General features: G+C 42.3%; 1 protein-coding gene across 3 annotated transcripts; it reads left to right on the forward strand.

Annotated features, from left to right (window-relative positions):
• Nucleotides 1-2,876: 2,876 nt before the first annotated feature.
• LOC121318843 (ligand of Numb protein X 2-like) lies at nucleotides 2,877-18,640 on the forward strand. 3 transcript variants are annotated; one of them, XM_041255949.1, is made up of 10 exons: nucleotides 2,877-2,983; nucleotides 5,582-6,097; nucleotides 7,048-7,250; nucleotides 10,473-10,669; nucleotides 12,716-13,081; nucleotides 13,281-13,436; nucleotides 14,754-14,928; nucleotides 15,241-15,472; nucleotides 15,750-15,908; nucleotides 16,253-18,640. In XM_041255949.1, exons 2-10 carry the CDS (start codon nucleotides 5,700-5,702, stop codon nucleotides 16,386-16,388), a joined length of 2,022 nt encoding a protein of 673 aa, XP_041111883.1. In that variant the 5' UTR covers nucleotides 2,877-2,983; nucleotides 5,582-5,699; the 3' UTR covers nucleotides 16,389-18,640. The 3 variants fall into 3 exon arrangements, with proteins under 3 accessions (XP_041111883.1, XP_041111885.1, XP_041111884.1); XM_041255951.1 differs by lacking the exon at nucleotides 2,877-2,983 and adding an exon at nucleotides 3,070-3,143; XM_041255950.1 differs by lacking the exon at nucleotides 2,877-2,983 and adding an exon at nucleotides 4,754-4,851.
• The last annotated feature ends 1,425 nt before the right edge of the window (nucleotides 18,641-20,065 follow it).

Genomic DNA, 20,065 nt, shown 5'->3' on the forward strand with positions numbered 1-20,065 from the left:
TACTGTTATCTGACATGCCCTTTAAATGTCTTGTATTTGGAGATTCATGATTTGCTGCAATTATTTGCTGTTCTGTGTGGTTCCACTGCCTCAGTATTTATATGTCAGTATTTGAGGTTCAAAATACAGCAGAATGAGCAGAGCAGTGTTTTTTGTAAGGGATTCTAGGCAAGGACAGTAAAACACACAATATAGTATATATATATATATATATATATATATATATATATATATATATATATATATATATATATATATAAAATGTCACCTTCTTAACTTTTTCAACGTTTTTATTTTATAACATTATTTTAACTTAATTTGAAACACAAACACACTTACACACATATAGTGGTCAAATATAGTTATTTTCCAAAGCCACTTTATGTGCCTTTAATCAATTCAATATGGAGTGAATAGTATATATCAATTTAAGCCTCCTGTGAATGTATCATACCATGCAGATAATGTATAATGATCCTTTTCTCATATGTATTTATTTAGTAATATGCTCAACCAAAAAGCATTTCAAATGTTGTGCCTGTAGTTCCCTCAATTGCCAGTAGGGGTCCCCTTATTTAGCTCCTTTAGATCAACCTGTTTTACTTTGTAACAGGACAACGCCTGATTCTGAATTACAATAATGACTAGTGATTTACTCTGTTTAAAATCGTACCATGGGATTATATTTTCAGTGCCCTTTACTCCAAAATGTCATTGGCACATTTTTTTCAGCAATAAAAAAACACACCCAAGATGCCAAACCAAAACAAACAAACAAACAAAAAAACCCTGACATTTCATGTGTAATACACAGCAATGACAGACTAGTCTTTAAGAGGCAATGTTTTCAGGAGAATCGATAAGCCCAATACACTACAGTTATCAAAAGCAACTGGTTACTCACAAGGAATAGAAAAGACAGAAGAAGCAGCCAATGAAATTCTGCAGTTCCCAATGCTGTACTGGTTGTTATGCTGTGTATTCACAGTGCTATGCTTTAACATGATTCACCTACAGCCTTTACATTGCATTACTCCACTTCTCTGGGATTTCCATTGCAGAGCATGCAGGCTTCACTGTGCTTCACTACCCTGTAGCGTGGTTTTAACACCTAAGCTAGTCTAGTCTATACTGGGTTACGCATAAGGGACTGCTGTTGAGTTTATCGCACAATGCAGTAGAATATTCACATCAACAGCATATAGATAATAACCCATAAGCATGCAATATAATGCATTCCATTTTTTTTTTTTAGTTACCTATTCAATGGTAATTGTGTTTAATTTAACCAGTTAACAATTGTACTTAACCAGTGCTAACCATATAGTGGCTTTTAACATGTACTTTAAAAAAAAAAAAAATCTGTTTTTCCACAGCTTTTGGTTGCTGTGTTAATCTTATTCAAAGCTGCCATTAGAATGCTGTGATTTAAATGCAACCCTGCCTGCACAATACAGAAAGGAAGCAATGCAAGATAAGGAAGAAAGTATGTGTGTGGAATACATCCAGATCTGCCATTGTCCTGCAGGGGATCTTTCCCGCTGAACAATAAATTAACAAAAAACTAGGAGATCAAAAACAAAAGAGCACTTTTATGAGCGGCATCACTTCCCTTCCCCACTGCTGGGGGTGTGACAGTCACACTGTTAAACAGTCCAAAGAACTTTCAGCTCCAAACTCCAGGGCTGGTTATTAGTACTGTGCTCCTCACCAGTGTGACAGCCCCTTTCCCTCACCGCGCTCATAAAATACCTTCCTTTTTATAAATTAATGGGAATTCAACAGTCACAGTTCCTCCCGGATTAACCATGTCATGCACAAAATAATATATAGACAAAAGAGTCTGAAACTAACAGACGCAGCTTTGACTGTTTCTATTATATTCATGTGGTCTTTGGTTGTTTCAAACACATTTGTCTTAATTAAATATGCCAATGGCTTTCACTGTTCTTTGTAAAAAAAAAAAAAAAAGCAATGTATTAAAATGATTAACAGTACCAGTATCTCTACACTAGGGGAGAAAAGGGCAAAGCCTTTACCTGCTTTAAATGTTTACATTATTTGAATTGTTGGTTGTCCAAACGCCTAAAAGATGTAGGAATGCAGGAGGGTTATCTTATTACCAGAACTATTAATATAATTGGTATTGTTTTTCTGGTAGGTACCCCTCCTCACAAACGGTTACCATGGTGTTTATTCACATTTGTGACTTAGGAGTCCATATTTTCTATTATACACCTATAGCCCTTACACTGTCGTCTAGTCAATTGAAGTTAAATTAACAGGTCTTTTTTTTTTTTTTTTCCTGTTCTGGGTTTCTTTGTAAGGAGGTTGGCTAATGAAAGAGACCCAATGTTCTCTGATAATTTAATTATAATACTAGAAGAAACCCTTTTTTTTTTCAATGAACTTAAGTTTATTAAGTTAAACTGTTGTTTATTTATTTTTTTTATTAAAATAAATTTGACACGTACTGCATTTTCAAAACAATTTTATTTATTTGACGCTCATCAAAATTCACAAAAGGCCACCATGGTGTTTATTCAAATCGTACTTTTATAATAACATTTCACTGTAATTATTTTCTCAGAAAATGCAAGCACAGGTTGGCACGACGCTTTCACTCAACGGTGCGTGCAAATATTAGGCAACATGAAATATTACTTCACCATTAATCAAAAACAAGCACAAGGTACCTCAGATTTAAAACTGTCGATTTTGAAAGGTAAATAAAAAGAATGGTTTCTATATTTCAACAGCTGTAAAATAAGAACCACACTGTGTACCGGTTTAAGGGTGCCGTTTTTCTAACTGACTGAAACTATTTAAACCATTTTCAAACATGCAAATTGTAGGAGGGATCTGTTTAATTTAAAGATTACCTGAGTGGACTTCCTGAAACGTCAGTTCCTATTTTCTGTGGTCTGAAACTGGGAAAAATGAACATACAGTAACACCTGAAACTCGGCGCGTAGATACACACGTAAGAGTATTTTTTACATTAGATCTTGTTTTTTTTTTAAATTTTATTTTTACATCTGTCGATCTTTATTGTTATCAGTTAGAAATGACCTGGAAGTATCTGTATGTTGTGTTTCTTTGTAAGTTTGGGAGAGACGCTCGAGTAAGTTTCGGTCAAGCAGGTGAGGCAAGTCCCGCGGCTGTTAATAATAAGTATATTGTATCTTGGTTTTACTCATTATCCGCAGCGAGTAGTACTTTTATTTTAACGTGGCTGTGATGTGTAGTCGCTCTGTCTGTCTGTCTGTCAGTTGAGTCCATGGTAATCTTTAAATATAAATTATTTAAATTGCCGCCCTATTGGAACAAAGCAATCCTTTTTGAAGTTTGAAACCAGTTTGCTCGCTTTTAAGTATAGTAATGCGTTTCTTTGTTTACATCTTGTTATCCGTTGTTTCTGTGTGTGTTTTAATTGCAGTTATGTAAATGTATCCTTATTGGAACATGTGTTGAATTGTGTACCTGGCACGTGTTTATTTCTAATCTCAACACATTGTTAGAAGAGAATAGTCCCCCTTTAACCTCTACCCGTCCGTTATGATCGTCTGTGTTTGGTGGGCAGCGAAGTTGGCATTTATCTATACATAAGATATGATTTACAGAAATGCCCCTCCTCACCCCCAACAGCACGTGACTGAGTGAGGGGTAGGCATTGTTGTTGTTTTACTCTGGGAGACCAGGATGTAAGCATTCACACCCAGGTAGCATTGTGACCAGAGTGAGAAAATGAACCATTTCTCTGTTATGTGCTTAATAATGCTTTCTGTACAATAAATTATTATTATTATTATTATTATTATTATTATTATTATTATTTTAGCAGAGACCTTTATCCAAGGCTACTTGGAGACTAGGGTGTGTGAACTATGCATCAGCTGCAGAGTCACTCACAACAACCTCTCGCCAGAAAGACTGGGCACAAGGAGGTTAGGTGACTTGCTCAGGGTCACACAGTGATAGAACAAAAAGGTTGTAGCCACCCACCATCCACACCATATCTCTAAAGGATGACAAACTTCCAGCATTGATGTGTATGTGTGTATATTTAACGTGGAAAGTGCTGTGCAATAGGAGTCTTATTTCCATCCATTAAACGGCACTTGACTGATTTTTTTGGATTTAAAAAAAAAAAAAAAAAAAGAAACGCTTAAAACAAGGAAAGGCCAAAGCACTTCTCTTGTACTAGCAGTGTAAGAGGCCTGTCGATTGTAGCAGGAGAAAACAATCCCCTTTGCCCATATATTATCCTCTCTGAAGACTGTTATCACTCTACACTCTGTGCCCATGTGTCGTTATTGCCTAATTATTCTGTGTGACTCAGTTCTAGGGATGCCACATCTGATTTGCAGAAAGTGAATAACACCTTTTATTGAAGGGAAACTCCAGTAAGCATGATGCAGCATCACATTACTCTACTGGCTGTGAGAGATCCATAACTAATTCACCAGGCGTTAGCAATCCGACAACTGTACCCATAATACCAGGTGCTCAGTATTGCAGGAGAAATTTGAAATGGATTACAGGCTCGCATTGGAATACAAAAAAGTATGGCTATCTGCATTCTGCATGAGCGATCCAATAGCTGGGCTGCACTGTCATGCAGCTTGTGTGGCTTCAGGCTGGGAGAATCAGCAGCGATCCTTTCCCACCCTCCACCTGATCATGTGTGTGTGAATAATGCAGGAGCCTGCACTCCATTGCTTCTGTCTGAGGTGTAGGGGTTTGGTTTCAGCTAGGCAGCAGCCAGCACCCAGCTATTGAGTTACTTGTTTGCATGAAACAACTGTGCACATAGCAACGCTGGCAATGTGCTAGGTAGGCTGAAAAGGGGTGAGTACACTTTATTTCTTCCTTGTAGGTATGAAAAGCTGGTTTGCTATTGCGGCTTGGTGGGTGAACTTTATAATTGATGTAAAACGGAGCACATCAGAAGTCACAATCCCCTAAAGTGGTTTCACGCCATGATGAAGTTATGTAACAGGCTTTGTTTGCGTTCTTTCACCTGTCTTTCATGGAAAGAAATTCAGCTTATGCCTGTGGTTGACTTAACAGGTTTGCTGTGTTTCCGGCACACCTGACTGCAAACACAGTTCCAGATTCAGCAGAGTGACAGAGCAGGGCTCCTCTGATTGTGTTCAGCAGCTTTGGTAGTAATTCTGTATTTGTCATTGTTGGCTTCAAACTCACTATAGCATGATCTTGTAGGATGTCTATTAGTGTTTCTTAGTAAAGACGGTTGTCAGTGTGGAAACAGTATTGTGTTGTAGAGATAAGATGTCTTGCTCTGTGCTGGTTTAGGGAATGATAATGTTAGAATGCAGTGTAAAATGGCTATTACATAGTGGACATTTTTCATTTTCATCAACACCTTATTTGCTGAGCTATTGTGTCTTGCTCCACGTACTTTGAATGTAGGTTGACTTCTTTTTTTTTTTTTTTTTTTTTAAAGGTGCTGACACCTGATTGGCTGAGCCATCACTGTTTGTTTTATCTTGCCTGACTAAAATTCAAGAAACATTGCACGCTAATTGACGTGCCTTGTTTGTCTCTCTCCTTCCAGAAATGCACAATGAGTCCTTTTTGTTAACCTTTCTACAAGCCCTGGGATGCTGAGGTACCCAAGAATCCTGCTTAAAGAAGAATTTCCAGTGTTTCACTGAAAGAGAGAAGCTGGACTAATGACAGCCACCATGACAGAGCACAGGAGCCAGGCCCTGAAGACTCTCAGCCAGCTCTGTACGGAGTGTGGCCAGAGTCACATGGCGTCTGAGAACCACCTGTATGATTACCAGGACGAGGTGGATGACGAGCTGTCCTGCCTCATCTGCCTGCAGCCCTTGCTGTGCCCCATGGACACTCCATGCGGGCACACGTACTGCTTCAAGTGCTTGGAGAATTTCCTGAGGGAGCAGGACTTTTGCCCCGTGGACCGGCAGAAGCTCTACCTGCGGCAATGCCGGCGGTCCAGCCTGCTGGTCAGGAACCTGCTGGACAAGCTGGTGGTGCTCTGCCCCTTTCAGAAGGACTGCGGGCAGAAGATGCAGCGGTGTGAGCTGGAGCCTCACCTCCGGAACAGGTGAGGCAGGTTTAAGATGAGGGGGTGGGACAGCAAAACCAGAACGGACTGGAGTAAGAGTTGCTGTGGCTGTACAGGAAACCCCTTTTGAACATGGTGCTTAAACATTTCTATAATGTAAGCGTCTTTTAATGATCTAAACCACAGCAGATATATATATATATACTGGCATATTTTCTCTACATTAATCCCTATTGTGTTTTCTTATTGAATACATGCAGCTATTAGAGTAAATGGTGTTTTTGACTCATTGGGAATTTAGAAGTAGGAAGGTCTGCTGTGTGAAAGTTGCTGAGCTATGAAAGGAATGCGAGTGTGCATGAGTTTTGTGGAACGCTGCATTGAGTTATATAGAGGTGTTTTGTTTTTTCTCATTGGGAAGCAGCCATGTGAACGATGCAAAGGGAGGGGAGCTTTCGCTAATCATTCATTTGCAAGGACTCAAACACTGTTCTGTACACAGAGTCAAAGTTCAAAAGGAGTGTGAACATCAGGCCTGTACAAGGCAGTGCCCTCACTGTTTGTGAAGCACAGTGTTTAGCAATGCAGATTTGTAGAGCCTGTGCAGGTGTTCCTGCAGTAGAACATGTTCTGTTTGCACCCATGCACAAATCCAGTCTCTACTTTCTGTGGAAAGTGAAATCAGATGCTTTTGGTGGTGTGTTTTTTAATTTATTTATTATCATGGATTACAAAAGCATGTAGACGGAAACGTCTTAAGTTCTGTTGCATTACAGATATATCCACGTCATCAAGACAGCAACGATAAGACTTCTAGGAAATGGGTGGTTTGGCAGAAAAAGTTTCGGTACTTCTTTCCATCCCTGGTATATTGTCTTTTCAAAACCAGGATTCCTGATTATTTTTTAATTTTTTATCAACTAAACACAGCGACACATACAACTCCCAAACATAATTTATTTATTTATTTGTTTATTTATTTATTTTAGGTGCCCAGGCTTTAAGAAACTGCGAGACGAAGCAGAGAGGAGGAAGAGGCCCCACTGGACCGAGGTGAAGCCGGTCCGAGCCGGGGGGGAGCAGTCCGCGGAGGCTGCTCCATCACTGCCTGCTGGGTGCGCCACCCCAGGGGCGTCCCGGGGCACCCGTCAGCCAGGACTGGTGAACCCAGCTTTCGAGGAGAACGAGGACGGTAAGCACTGCAAACTGATCCTGTACCGGAAAGCCACTGGCTGTTTAAGCCCATATGCCAGCTATAGGCTATTTTAAAGGTCTCGTGTGGACTGCCGGTCCCCCATGTTCACACTGTATATGCTCTAGTGTATTGAGAGTATTACAATAGTAGTACTGCACCAAGATGAAATGTCGGATTCATTGTGTTCATGTGGCTTTATTGCTTACAAGAGACTTGATTATTACACAATAACCACACCCATATGGGTATTATGAGGCACCAGGAGTGTCTGAACAACTCGAATACTTCAAGGGAGTGAGGAATCATGCTACAGGGAGTTTGACAACGGACTGACTTTAATTTTGCAGAGGAAGGGAGATGGGATTTTGTAGATCCTGATAACAATACGTGTTTGTTGAGACAGCTACTTGAAAGCAAGCAATCCTGACACCTCCTCCTGCTTTTAAATTGTACGCTTGTTTTAAGGGCATTTAAACCAGTCACTGCCTACAGTTGTGGAAGACACTGTAATCCTTTATTTTTTGCTAGGCAGAAAGGGCATTGTTTTGACACACAACACTTTTGTAATGTAATGCTGCACCGTTAAGGTTTGGTACATAGTTTTTAGTTTCTGACTGCATTTTGCCTGGGGTCACATTTGTTTATTGTTCTTTCTTCACACACCGTAAATCCATTATCCAAACACTGGTACATTGGAAGCGAAGGGATGGGCTTGTGCCACCGGTCATGAGAACAATATTCAAAACAAGTGAGGGGTGATGTCACTTAGTCTTGCTGACAACAGGTCCTGCCTGAAGCCACTGCAGGATTCAGTCTTACGTCTGCCTAGACTGAGAGCGCACACGACCCACTCTTGTTTGATGGACTTGCTGTATTTGTGTTGTGTCAAGGTTTAAAAGGCTGTTGTCAGATCTGCGTCTCTCATATCCAAATCATTTGGGAGAGAACCCTGTGCGGTTTAGTGATTTTAAGTACTGACAGTAATTGTGAAGTGCCACACCAAAAATGCCTTGTCTGGTCTTTGGTCTTGTTTGATTCTCTTGCCATTTTTACTTTTTATACAAATGAAAAATAATTCTCATAGAATCGCGATTATGAGGTTTGGTTTCTGGTATCGATGTGCACGTCATTACGTCAGTGTGGTTCTGATTTAAAGGTTAGCTTCTACTTCTGTAGTCCAGATCAGTGCGATTGGGGTGTGTTGTCCATGTCGTCACCATGATGTTTGCCCTAAACCTTGATGTTGGTTAATGAAACACTTCATGGCGTTGATGGCCTGTGACTGCAGTGGAACTACACAAGGTCAAGTTTGTGTAACTTTCCTGGCTTCGGTTCTCGGAGGAGCTACACTGACCAGCCATCCTTGCTTTACGCAGGTGTTTCTCTGCGTATTGCAGGGTTACAGACTAACAGTATTGTGCTTCTAGTCCAAAGGACTAGTACCTTTTGAAACTTGCTAGTCCTGATGTAAACTTGCTAGGAATCAACAACGGTTGGGGTCTCTAAAAATAAGCTTAGATTTTATTTTGCTAAAAAACAAATATCGTTATAAATTTAGATTTTACATTTTCTTTTAACAAAACACCTTCGTAAACACTCATACTGATCAATCAATCACCTGTTTGCACCTCGTTACTGAGCGATTACTGTACTGTGTGCTGAGACACTGACTGCACCAGACGAGATGACAGAGGAACAGATTCTGTCAGCTGGGTCACCTTCCCAACCATGAAGCTCCGTCTTGCTGTTTACAAAAATGCTGGCTGGCTATAAATTACTCTCTACAATAATTAATGTGCTCTCGTACACATGCGATCTTCACCTGAAGTCCCAGTTTAAAGACAGTACGTTTCACTGTAGCCCACGGGATGAAATTGTGAGTTAGATGGCTTTTTTTTTTTTTAGAATTAGCAGTGGGAGAAAACCGCTTCAGCCAGCACAATAGAATCTGCCAGAACTGATGGACGCTGTATCTACCATAGATACTGATGAGAGCAAAACAAATACAAAAGAAAAACAAGGGAAACACAGATCTTTTCAAGGAAGCTGGGAGTCTTTGTATAAATGGATTTTATAACAGTTCTGATTGTGAAGCATCCACACTATAATTTGACAGAACAGGTGATTTATTTGCACAGTGCGGGACCTTATTTTGCCCCATTAGTGCTTGAGCCCTGGAGCACTCGCAGAATCACCGCCTGTGCACCTATTATCAGTGATTAAAGCCTGGTTTTCAAACAAACTGATTATCGCTCACCAATACTGTATTGGTATAAGAAAAGTGTGTTTTTTAAAAAGTAATTTCAGCTTTCAATCACTTAAAATATGCTGACAATAATGCAATAACAATAACACCAAGCTACAGACAGCGAGTCCCAAGCTTTAAATGTGTTACTGTTTCTAGATAAGAAGTCAGCTTTATTATGAATATATTGTGTTATTATATTTTAAGCAACATACTACGATAATGTTCATTATGGTAATTGTTTTTTTATTAGTTTTAAAATATTTAGTAAAACATGATCTATTGTTTGACCTCGTTTAGTACAACCGGCCCCCTTTGCTAATGACATCTTCAGTCAGGGTCAAAACACAGTATAAATCTCCACATTTGTGTAAAATGACTTTACATTTACTTCAAAAGATGCAACATGTTTCAGTAAATTCAAACGATAAACTTTGCATCCCACGCAGAGGGAGAGCACAAATGTAAAGTGTCAGTGGGGTTGGCATTGCAGGGGAGATGAAGGGAGGTTTCACTTCTGAGTGGCTGTTTTCTAAGCATTGTTTGTGAATACTCATTGACCATTGCTACACCCCGTTAGAAAACTGACTTCCGTGCATTTTTTTAATGCAAGACTGAATGTGAGAATATGTGTGTGCATTTGTTTTAAGAACTCACCCAGAGGACTACTAAGACACAGACATCAGCTAGTCCTCATTGTATTTAATTTGCCACAGGCGAGCGTGTTTCTGACCCTGGTGTTGGCTGAGACGCTAAGGAAACGCTTGCAGGTTTGTTTTTGTGTTCATGTTGTGCCGCAGTGTTTATGACTGGCACTATTTATTTGCATTTCAGTCTGTGTGCCCTTGAGTGAATCCTTTAGCTGGTGCTATGCAGTGTTTTGACCAACTGATTTCAACCGGCCATTGGTCTAGTGCAAATCTTATTATTTAGATGTATTTATTTGAATGCTGTTTCGTTCCTGTTTCTTCCAGACTCTCCCCAGCGGTCGAGCCTTATGGCAGAAACGAATGTGATTGAGCTCCATCGGGATAACCCAGAGGAGAGGCTGGGGATCCGGATCGTGGGGGGGAAGGACACCCCTCTCGGGAACGTCGTGATTCAGGAGATCCTGAGGGACTCCCTGGCTGCCCGAGACGGAAGACTGGCCCCTGGAGATCACATCCTGGAGGTAAAGACCACATTCTACTTCCCTTCCAATCGTTCGGTGTGCCTTCCTGGGTGATCTCTGTACCAGCGGTGGGTCAGGAGTATCTTCAGGTTTCTGAGTTACCAGAAGCCTTGTTGCATTTCTGTGTTTGTACCCTGTACAATAGTACTGTGTCATTGTCCTCGCAGGCTAAATGCTTTGGTAGTTTAAGTGAAGAAGAGAAAGTGACCATTGGAATCAAGCATGCATAGGGTTGAGTCGGTTTACTGGCTGTTCATGTGTCACAGGACCATAACTATCATATATTGACTGATTGCTACTAGGCAACCAGCTTCAGGTTCAACATAGTGCAGTAATCAAGGCATGGTTAATAAAAAAAGTTCTGTAGCCCTTGAACCATAGTGAGTTACAAAGCATGCACCGTGTATGTGTGTGTGTGTGTGTGTGTGTGTGTGTGTGTACCCTTGGTGTGCCCAGCCGTTGCTCTATTATTATTGTAGTTTTGTGTTCAGCGAACTGTTGCCCGCAACATGAATGCTTTTTTTAGATGTATATTTTGGTGCATGATTGTTCTGCTTTTGTTCTGCTTGTTCTGTTTATTGTTTCCTCGCTTCTGCTTGCTTGTTAAGGCTTGCGTTGGAAAATGCTCAGCTAAATCCTGCGGCATGACAGAGCTCAGAAAACACACACAAACAAAGGCATCTGCGTGACTCCTTGCTCTTGGAATTGATCCCTTTTTGAACAGGGTAGGAATCGTCTGTCTGCCGACGAGTTGAGATGGGGATTAAAGTTGTAGTTTTGAGCCACGATGAAAAGAAAGGTATCTGTTTGTAACCCAGGGGTGTTTCAATCCAGTGACAGAAAATGAAGAGGAATCTCTGTCCTTTACAGCCTCCCCTTCGCCTGTGTGTCTTTGTAAAGGCTTATTTGTTTTCCTTCAGTATTTTCCTTCAATACTTGGTTGTGTAACTCAAGAGACCAGGTGTAACCTGGAGCAGTTCTCTTGCAGCTTTGTTTCCTTCCAGCGTTTCACTCTCACTGCCCTCTGCCTCTTAAAGCAGACGTGTCTGTTTCGTGAGACCTCATGGGTCCCTGATGTCGGCTTACTTCAATGCACTCCACATTTTAGTTTTTAAAGCAGACAAGCTGGTAGGCAAGCCTATTGAAACCGGCTTGCCACAGTCACCTTGTAAAACCCTGGAAGCAAAACAGAAATGACACATCTGCAAAGCTAGTATTTGAAACCAGGAGATAAAAGCTTGGCAACCTTCTTGAATTTGGCACAGAGCCTTTTACCTTCTTGAAAGGTAAAAGGCTGTGTGCCAATACGCCTTTTAGTCTCTTTCCAGTCTACTCACCTTCTGCCTTCCCTTCTTTTTAACCCCTTGCTGGGCTGGATTAACTGGCATGGGAAAGTAGCTCTGACAGCACATTCAGATTAGTCCAGGAAAATCTTGCCTGTGTTTTGTCGGAAGCCTGCATTAGCTGTATTTGAACCCAGTCCAATAGCAGTGAGTGACCTCAGTCTTTGGGCTTGTTGGTATGAGATGTGAACTGGTTTTATCCAGGTGTTCAGATATTTAAAATTCACAGAGCAAGCCAGGCCTTTTATTTGGACATTTCTTTAAAAGGACCGTACATCTGGGAATGCTGGTATGGTGTGTGTAAAATTATACAGTAGTGCCTGTGCTAGATAAACTGCAATGCAGCTGGTTACAAAACAAACTGAAAGGTTACTTGATTTTATAATGTTTCCATTTCCCTAAAAAAAAAAAAAAAAAAAACCTGCAAGAGATCAGGTGTGTGTTTGCTGATGTCTGATTGTCTGTGCTCTTGAAGGTAACGTTATGGAGAAACTGTTTGCCCAAATTTGATGCAGCCTTGTCCCAAATGTCTCTGCAAAAGGTTATTCCTCATCATGTGGCAGTAATGGTGTTTTTTCACAGTACTGATGCTGACGCTATCTTTGAAACCAGTGCGTTAACTAATCTTTGCTGTTCAAATGTTATGTGATGTGTATGTCTTTGACTGGGTATGTTAATCCGCTGCATGCATCCTGTTTTGCAGGTGAATGACATCAACATGGCCAACGTGCCTCACAGACAGGCTATCGCAGTGCTACGGCAGCCCTGCCCCATGGTCTGGCTGACAGTGATGCAGGAGAAGGGCTTTTCCCCCCGGAGCTCCCCGCCGGAGCAGACTCCCCCCCAGGGAAGAGTGATCCAGGTGACGCTGATCAAGAGGGACAGCTCTGAGCCGCTGGGGATCAAGCTGGTCCGCAAACCTGCCGAGACCGGGGTCTTCATCCTGGACTTGCTGCCAGGCGGCCTGGCTGCCAAGGACGGCAAGCTTCGGGACGACGACAAGGTGCTGGCCATCAACGGGAACAACCTGAGGCATGGGACCCCTGAGACCGCTGCACAGATCATCCAGGTACTAGAACACCCGGGATGTAGGGGAAAGAACCGCCAACACGCGTCAAACTCGCTTTGCATGGAAACTCTGGTAAAGTGGGGGTTCAGGAGAACCCGGATCAGCTCGGGTTGGCATTCAATCTAATGGAAACAAGCTACCAGCCGTCCTCATTAGGACTGTGATGTAATACGGAAATCCTGTGTTTTGTTATGTGCAGTCCAGCGAGACGATGGTGAACTTCGTGGTGATGAGACAGGGGGAGGAGCCCGGGAGAGAGACCCCTGAGGAGGGAGGATCGAGCGGTGAGGGGCCCAACCGCTCCCAGAGGAGAACCGAGCTGCAGCACTGCCGTCGCCGCTCTGCCTTCCAGAAGGTGAGGAAACAGTCGTCGCCTCTCTGTAAGGACTTGCACAGCTGTTCACAGCGCAGGAAAGCAGGGGGGGAAACCAGTGAGCAATGCAATCTCTTTACTTGTCATTATGCAAAAAATAGCTATTATAATTCTAAAATGAATAAGAAACAACTTTGGATGACTCACAAGCACATACATTAAATGTCTGAGTTGTTCATTTCTGGGTTGGTAACGTTTATTAGGTGCAAAAAAAAACAAAATTGTGCCAGTGATGAATCTAACCCTCTTGTAGTGACGTTTTTCTAAATCGCCCCTTTTCATTCCAACAGGCATTGCTATAAATCCTTGGAAATAGTTTTTGCCTGTTTTTATGATAAGCCACAGAGTTTAAGCCAGTGGCTGTATTAATGAAATTTCAATCCCAGAGCATTAGTTTCATGATAGTGAGGACACACCACAGTGCTTGTCTGAAGGGACACCTGCTGGGAGAAGCTGGTACTGCAGAAGTTTGCCATTCTTTCTAGTCCCAGCCAGTCGGTGCATGTTCATTTTTAGCATGGTGTGCTGGTGTTTCTGTTTAGGGGTACCTGAGGTTTTGCCTCCTTTTTTTTTCCTTTAAATAAGTCAAGCAGGATCTGACTTGCAGACCACTGTAAATCCCAGTTTCGTCTTCACAGCGTGCTAGAGGCGCGTAGACACAAGATGATAGGTAAATGACCAGCACCTTAAGATGTCACGGCTGTCACTTGTTGAGCTTCAGAATAGACGGTAAATAACATCCTCCTTGTTGTTGCTGCTCTCCTGATCAAAGGGAGCTTTGTTGTTGTTTTTGTTGTTGTTGTTGTTGTTGTTGTTGGTTACAGTGGCGGGGGGTCAAAGGTGCTGACAGTTTGTCTTGAGCTGCTGAGTTCATTCCTTCACCCTGTCTGAGAGCGGAGGAACTCTTCTGCTGGGAGAGGCTCAGGCCTGGAGAAGCTCAGGCAGCAGCCAGGCCCCTGGGAGTCTCACTTCAGAGAGCACTGTGCATTTCAACATGTGCAGCTCCATTACAAGGACTTCAACATATACAACTACAGACCAGTTTACAAATGTGGATTTTTGGTTAAATAAACAATTGATGTTTTTAAATATACTTATTTGCTATGTCATTTGCTGTTTTTAATCCAGCCTTGATAAAGGTGGAGTTTTACCAGTGTAACGTGGGAGGGCATGAATGTGACATTCCTTTAACATTTATGAAAAGAAAATGGAGTTGTTTGTCACCCAAGTTCCTTAGTGTTCCGGGGTTCGGTTATGCTACATGTTAATGTGCGTGTGTGCGTGTGTGCGCTCCCTCAGGACCCGCCGGCTGGTTTCTCCAGTCAGGAGAAGGTGGTTTCTTTGAAGAAGGAGCCTCGCATGTCTCTGGGCATCACGATCGCAGGGGGGCGGGACAGCAGGAACAGGCTGCCTGTCCACATCACCAGCGTGCAGCCTGTGGGCTGCCTGTACCGCGATGGCAGGATCAAAGCAGGTAACTCCTCACGCCAATTCCTGCTCAAGAAGCACTAAGTGACCTTGAATTGGGCAACTAACATGATTTTATGTGTGTATTGGAACAGTAGTTTACAAACTTCTCCCTCTTTTGAAATGAATTGGGGGGAGAAAGTCCATTACTTGTATATTATAGAAATACATTTAATAGGTAGCTTTTTATTGTATTATCAGGAAATACAGAAGTGAGTTTGGCTGCTTGTGATGTTTCGCGACCCCTGCCGGGAAGCTCTCTGCGACGCCTGGCCTGTGTTAGAGGTGTGATTTGACCCCTGTTGTTTCTCCTGCACAGGGGACGTGCTGCTGAGCATTAATGGGGTGGATCTGACCCAGCTGACCTACGGAGAAGCGGTCTCGGCGCTGAAGACCCACGCTGCCCAGTCTGCAGTGCAGCTCCGGGTGCTGGAGACCTCGACGGAGCAGCCTGCGGAGGAGATGGAAGAGGAGCAGGGGGAGGCGGAGGCAGGCAGGGAGGAGGATGGGAACTGGTCCCCGCTGTGGACCATGTGGCTGGGGTTACCTAGGTAAGCACAGATACATTAGAAATGTATCAAAATACAGGTGGGTTCTGCTGCACATGAGACATCTATTTATATAATGATCTGTGCATAGTGTGAAGTACAGCGTTGTTAATGTACCTGTGAGTCCCAATAATTTAGCAGTTAATTTAAAGGTGGTGATTGCCAGAAAGCTTTTGAAATGGAAACTTAAAAACATGGTCACACACTATAAAGTGAACTGTGGGTTATGCAGGTAAAGATCAGTGTGGCGCACATCTGACTTCCTGCTTGTGAATTCCAGCTATCTCCACTGGTGCCGTGAAATCGACCTGCAGAAGACCACCAATGAGAGCTGGGGCTTCAGTATCGTGGGCGGGTTTGAGGAAAGCCAGGGACACCAGCCCTTTTTTATCAAGACCATTGTTCCTGGAACGCCAGCTTACTTTGACGCACGGCTGAAGTGAGTCCAGTCTGTCTCTGTCTGTGTGCGGTCAGGCTTCAGCGGAGTGGCTCCTCATCTGTCAGGAGGCTGTTTCCGCGTGTCTGTGTTGTACAGTAAATCCAGCAAGCTTGAGACAGGCTGATAAACCCTCACTGATTTACAATCTCCTTTCATTGTAAAGCAGGGAGTGAAGGCTAGATGGAATGGATTTAACTGGGGTGAATTACAACATTAAAACACAAATATTCTGCAACAAATAGTTAACCCTGTACATAGATAATTATAACCCAGCACCACAGTTATTGGTTTAATACCAAGGCTGTCTGCTTGCAGTAGGTGACTGATCCACCTCTTCCTTCCAGGTGCGGTGATGAGATAGTAGCAGTGAATGGAGCCACCACAGGAGGAATGAACAACTCCTCTCTCATCCCGATGATGAAGCTGCAGAAGAACAAAGTCTCTCTCACGGTGGTATCCTGGCCAGGGAGCCTGGTCTAGCCAAACCAAATCGCTGCAAGATCATATCTGAACTGTTGTGTTCCTATCAAACCCTTCAAGTTGTGTGGTAGTGACACTAGTACTGCACTTTAGTCCTGGTGTTACAGAGCGCTGTGCAGTGTTTAACAGAAATGCATTCCTTTACCTTTGCTGCACCATCTATTATTTGTTTATTTAGCAGACTCCTTTATCCAAGATGACTGACAGAGACTAGGCTGTGTGCATCAGCTGCAGAGTCACTTACAACAGCGTCTCGCTCGAAAGACGGAGCACAAGGAGGTTAAGTCACGCCGTGATTCAGCGAGTGAGCCGGGATTCGAACCAGGGACCTAGAAGCCCTTTGCTTTAACCATTGGACCACACAGCCTCCTGGCAATACGTTTTTCAACATTTAGTTGATCTTGTTGTTCATGCATCATACATTTTAATGTGGAGCACTAGTCAGGAGATGGAGAATCTCTCCTCATGCCATCCTATTGTATCCAGGACATTGACGGTATACGGAAAAGGTAAAGGAATGGGTTTCATGTAAACACTGCTAGGTGTTTGAAACCCACCAATAGAAATCTCCATAGTCAACACTGGGAGGTCTTATAATCCAGCTCTGCCCTTATCAAACATGTATTCATTGTTCAGTAAACCATTGTATACACCAAGGACCATTGCCCATGTTTGATTTTATAAACCAGACTGTGTCCATGTTGCTCCATGCATACAAATGCTGATCTGGTGACATTCGTGTGTCTCTCTTATTTCTCTCAATAATGGCGTCCAAAGGGGATTTTTGAGGAAGGACGATGAACGTTGCGTAGAAGTATCAGGCCGCGCTTATTTATTTTTTTAACAAAACACAGGGAATCAAGATAAGGGGTAGAAACTGGCACCTGGCCAGCGCTTGACATTTCCACTAATGGAATTGGAGCCTGTTGGAACTGCTGCCAGTGAAAAATAAAAATACAGTTTGTAGTGTTGAGGATAGGGGGTAAGTGAGGGGTAACTGGGGCATAAGAATGAAGGGGTATCCTGGAAAAACTTGGTAACCCTGTTTTAATGATCTGTAGATGACCTATACTTGATTCATTTTAACAGCAAAGTACAGATTTCTTTTGAAAACTGAAATGTTTGTGGGTTATCGAGTTTAGTATTTGAAACTACATTGGTGGTAATAAGCAAAATGACTTGAGTTTCAAATTGATGGGTTTTAGAACATACCTCGGCTGATGGCCCGTTCCCTGTTTTAAGCCTTGAATAACAGAAATGATAGTTTGCTTTTATGTCGCAACTTGCAATAACAAGAGAGAGGTGCCTTATTCTCTGCATACTTGATGCTGAAGGTTTATCCGCACCCTTTACTAGCCCATTGGTGGAAATTTCCTATCCTGTACGGCCAGTACAATCAGATTGCAGGGATCTCTGTTTCATTTTCAGAAACAGTGCAAATCTACTGTGCCTTCAAGCATACCCCATGGTATTTACCCCAAACCATTGTCACTTTGTATGTAAACCCCTATTTGCAGCTTTAAAAGAATCACATGTTCCTTTGCCTACTAGGCTAAATGAACTTAATTTGCGACACGGGAACCTACACAGAAATTATTCTAAAAACTTGTACAAACTTTGCATTTCTTAAGCTTTTGATCCTGTTTGTATGTTATGCATTTATGTAAAATGTAAGTTCTTCAATTTGAGCCTCAATTTCTGTGTAGCTGTACAGAGGCTTTGCTTGATTCTGACACTGGGTTTCAATCCACTTCAGCTCTTTTAAGATAGTAAGCAGTTTGTGTTGTACAGTGCTGTTCTTCTGTATGGATGCACATGGGTTGGTGCAGGTGGACTTGTTGCTAGCAACGAAAATGTACCTTTCAAAATCCTAACTACCTGAGAGACCTTTGAGCTTTCAATCCACACCAGAAACACACAAGGTGTTTCCTTGCAGGGGTCAGTTCCTGTGAGGTGAAGAAGGACATTTTAATGGGCTCCCCACCTCCTCATTTGCATGTGATTATCAGGTTCCCTGGTATACAGTTTTGCATGGAGACTGGGGCGCCATACCTGAAAGAAGATCTAGACGTGTACACAGTGCTTTTGAAAGATTTAATGATTTCAGCACACAAGTATTGCAGGAAAAAAAAAGTGCTTTATTTTGCTCTTGGTTTTTGTTGTGCAAGAGAGACAAGTCTGTAAGCACCATACATCTAGTAGGGATTGCTCTGTTTCAGTTTGTAAGAAAATAAAAAATACTTGCATTTTAAGATCAGTTTTTGTTGTTGTGATTATGGACTGATACAGTCATTGAGGTATTATTGGACAGTCAGCACAATCCATACAAAAAACCAAAATGTAAAAAAACAGTATTTGAATTTGTGTCCCTGAAGATCTGTGCATTACAGAAACAAATACAACTAAACTGAGTAAGTTCTGCCTTGTCTTTACAGCAGAGTGGAGAACTGCGCTGTTACACATTTCCCAACACTGACTGTATGTTGTGGAGAAGTCTTGTGTGCTGGAAATGATTAATAGCTAACTGATCCTTTCATTCTCAAAGGAAATGCTGTAAGTTCACTAAGCACCAAATAAATTCTGTTCAAACGAGTATGTCATACAATTCTTTAAATCTAAAACAAGAAACGTAATAGTACAGAGGGAAACGTGGGATAGGCTCAGCTGCACAGCCCTCACCACTGATCTGCCAGGAGCGTGCGGAGTGTTGCCTGGGATTGCCCCTGAGCGTTCCGTGTGCATGAGAAGGGAATATAATACGACTGGCTCTGACAGCGCCTACTACACCTTGAAAAGATAATACTTTTTAGCTGAGAATTTTCCATCAAATTGAAATGGGATTTTTGTTTTTGCTGTGTATTTTCTGCAAACTTCAAACTGCAAAAGGTTGATCTGCAATAAAAACCCCACGCTAGATCACATAAGTCCAACACCTCCCTTGATCTCACTTCTCCACTGTGTCACACTTCCCACCCTGGGCTAACAGTCACCCCTCCTCAGAGCAGATCTTTACACTGACACAACAAAGTGTTCTTTCCTTGAAGGCTGTGCTGGCCGGTGACGGGAAGTAGCTAAGGTCTTCATTCCCTAGCTGGAGACATACAAAGCATTCAATGAACTGTGAACCAATGAAGGGGACCTCAGTGGAACTGTTGTGCCTTAATGAGATCTTAGCACAGCATTGTAGTGGGAATTGAACTAAATCCATTATTTAAATGGCATCTGTATGATTTAGGCAATTTCATTGTACATGCCCTACTGTCTTAACCCCAAAGAGCTCACAATATTTGAAACCCTGGAGCTTGGTATTAGGATGTGCTCATTGAAAGGGGCATGGCTGCACTCCAGTGAGATCAGTGTGTGCCATCGTGTGCAGGGGTGGGGAGTGTAAGACATAGTCAAACTCAATGATAGACTGAAAACACTGAAGCCCTCTGTCTGGATGCAGATTAAGTGGAGTGTGAGCAATGGCTAATAGTACTTTTCAAAAATCTTATTGTTTAGGGGACACTTAGAGAAGTGTGGCTACTTTATTGCTGTCCATGATGCTGCTAATCAAACAAAACATAGTTTGCTCATTTCCCTTAGGAAGCGCTGTATCACCTGATGATGCGTCAGTCTATTTGTCAATCTGTATTATACAGCGGTGCAATTATATAGATCACAATTTTGTAGTT

This window comes from Polyodon spathula, chromosome 7 (genome assembly GCF_017654505.1).
Source record: "Polyodon spathula isolate WHYD16114869_AA chromosome 7, ASM1765450v1, whole genome shotgun sequence".
NCBI classification, from domain to species: Eukaryota; Metazoa; Chordata; class Actinopteri; order Acipenseriformes; family Polyodontidae; genus Polyodon; species Polyodon spathula.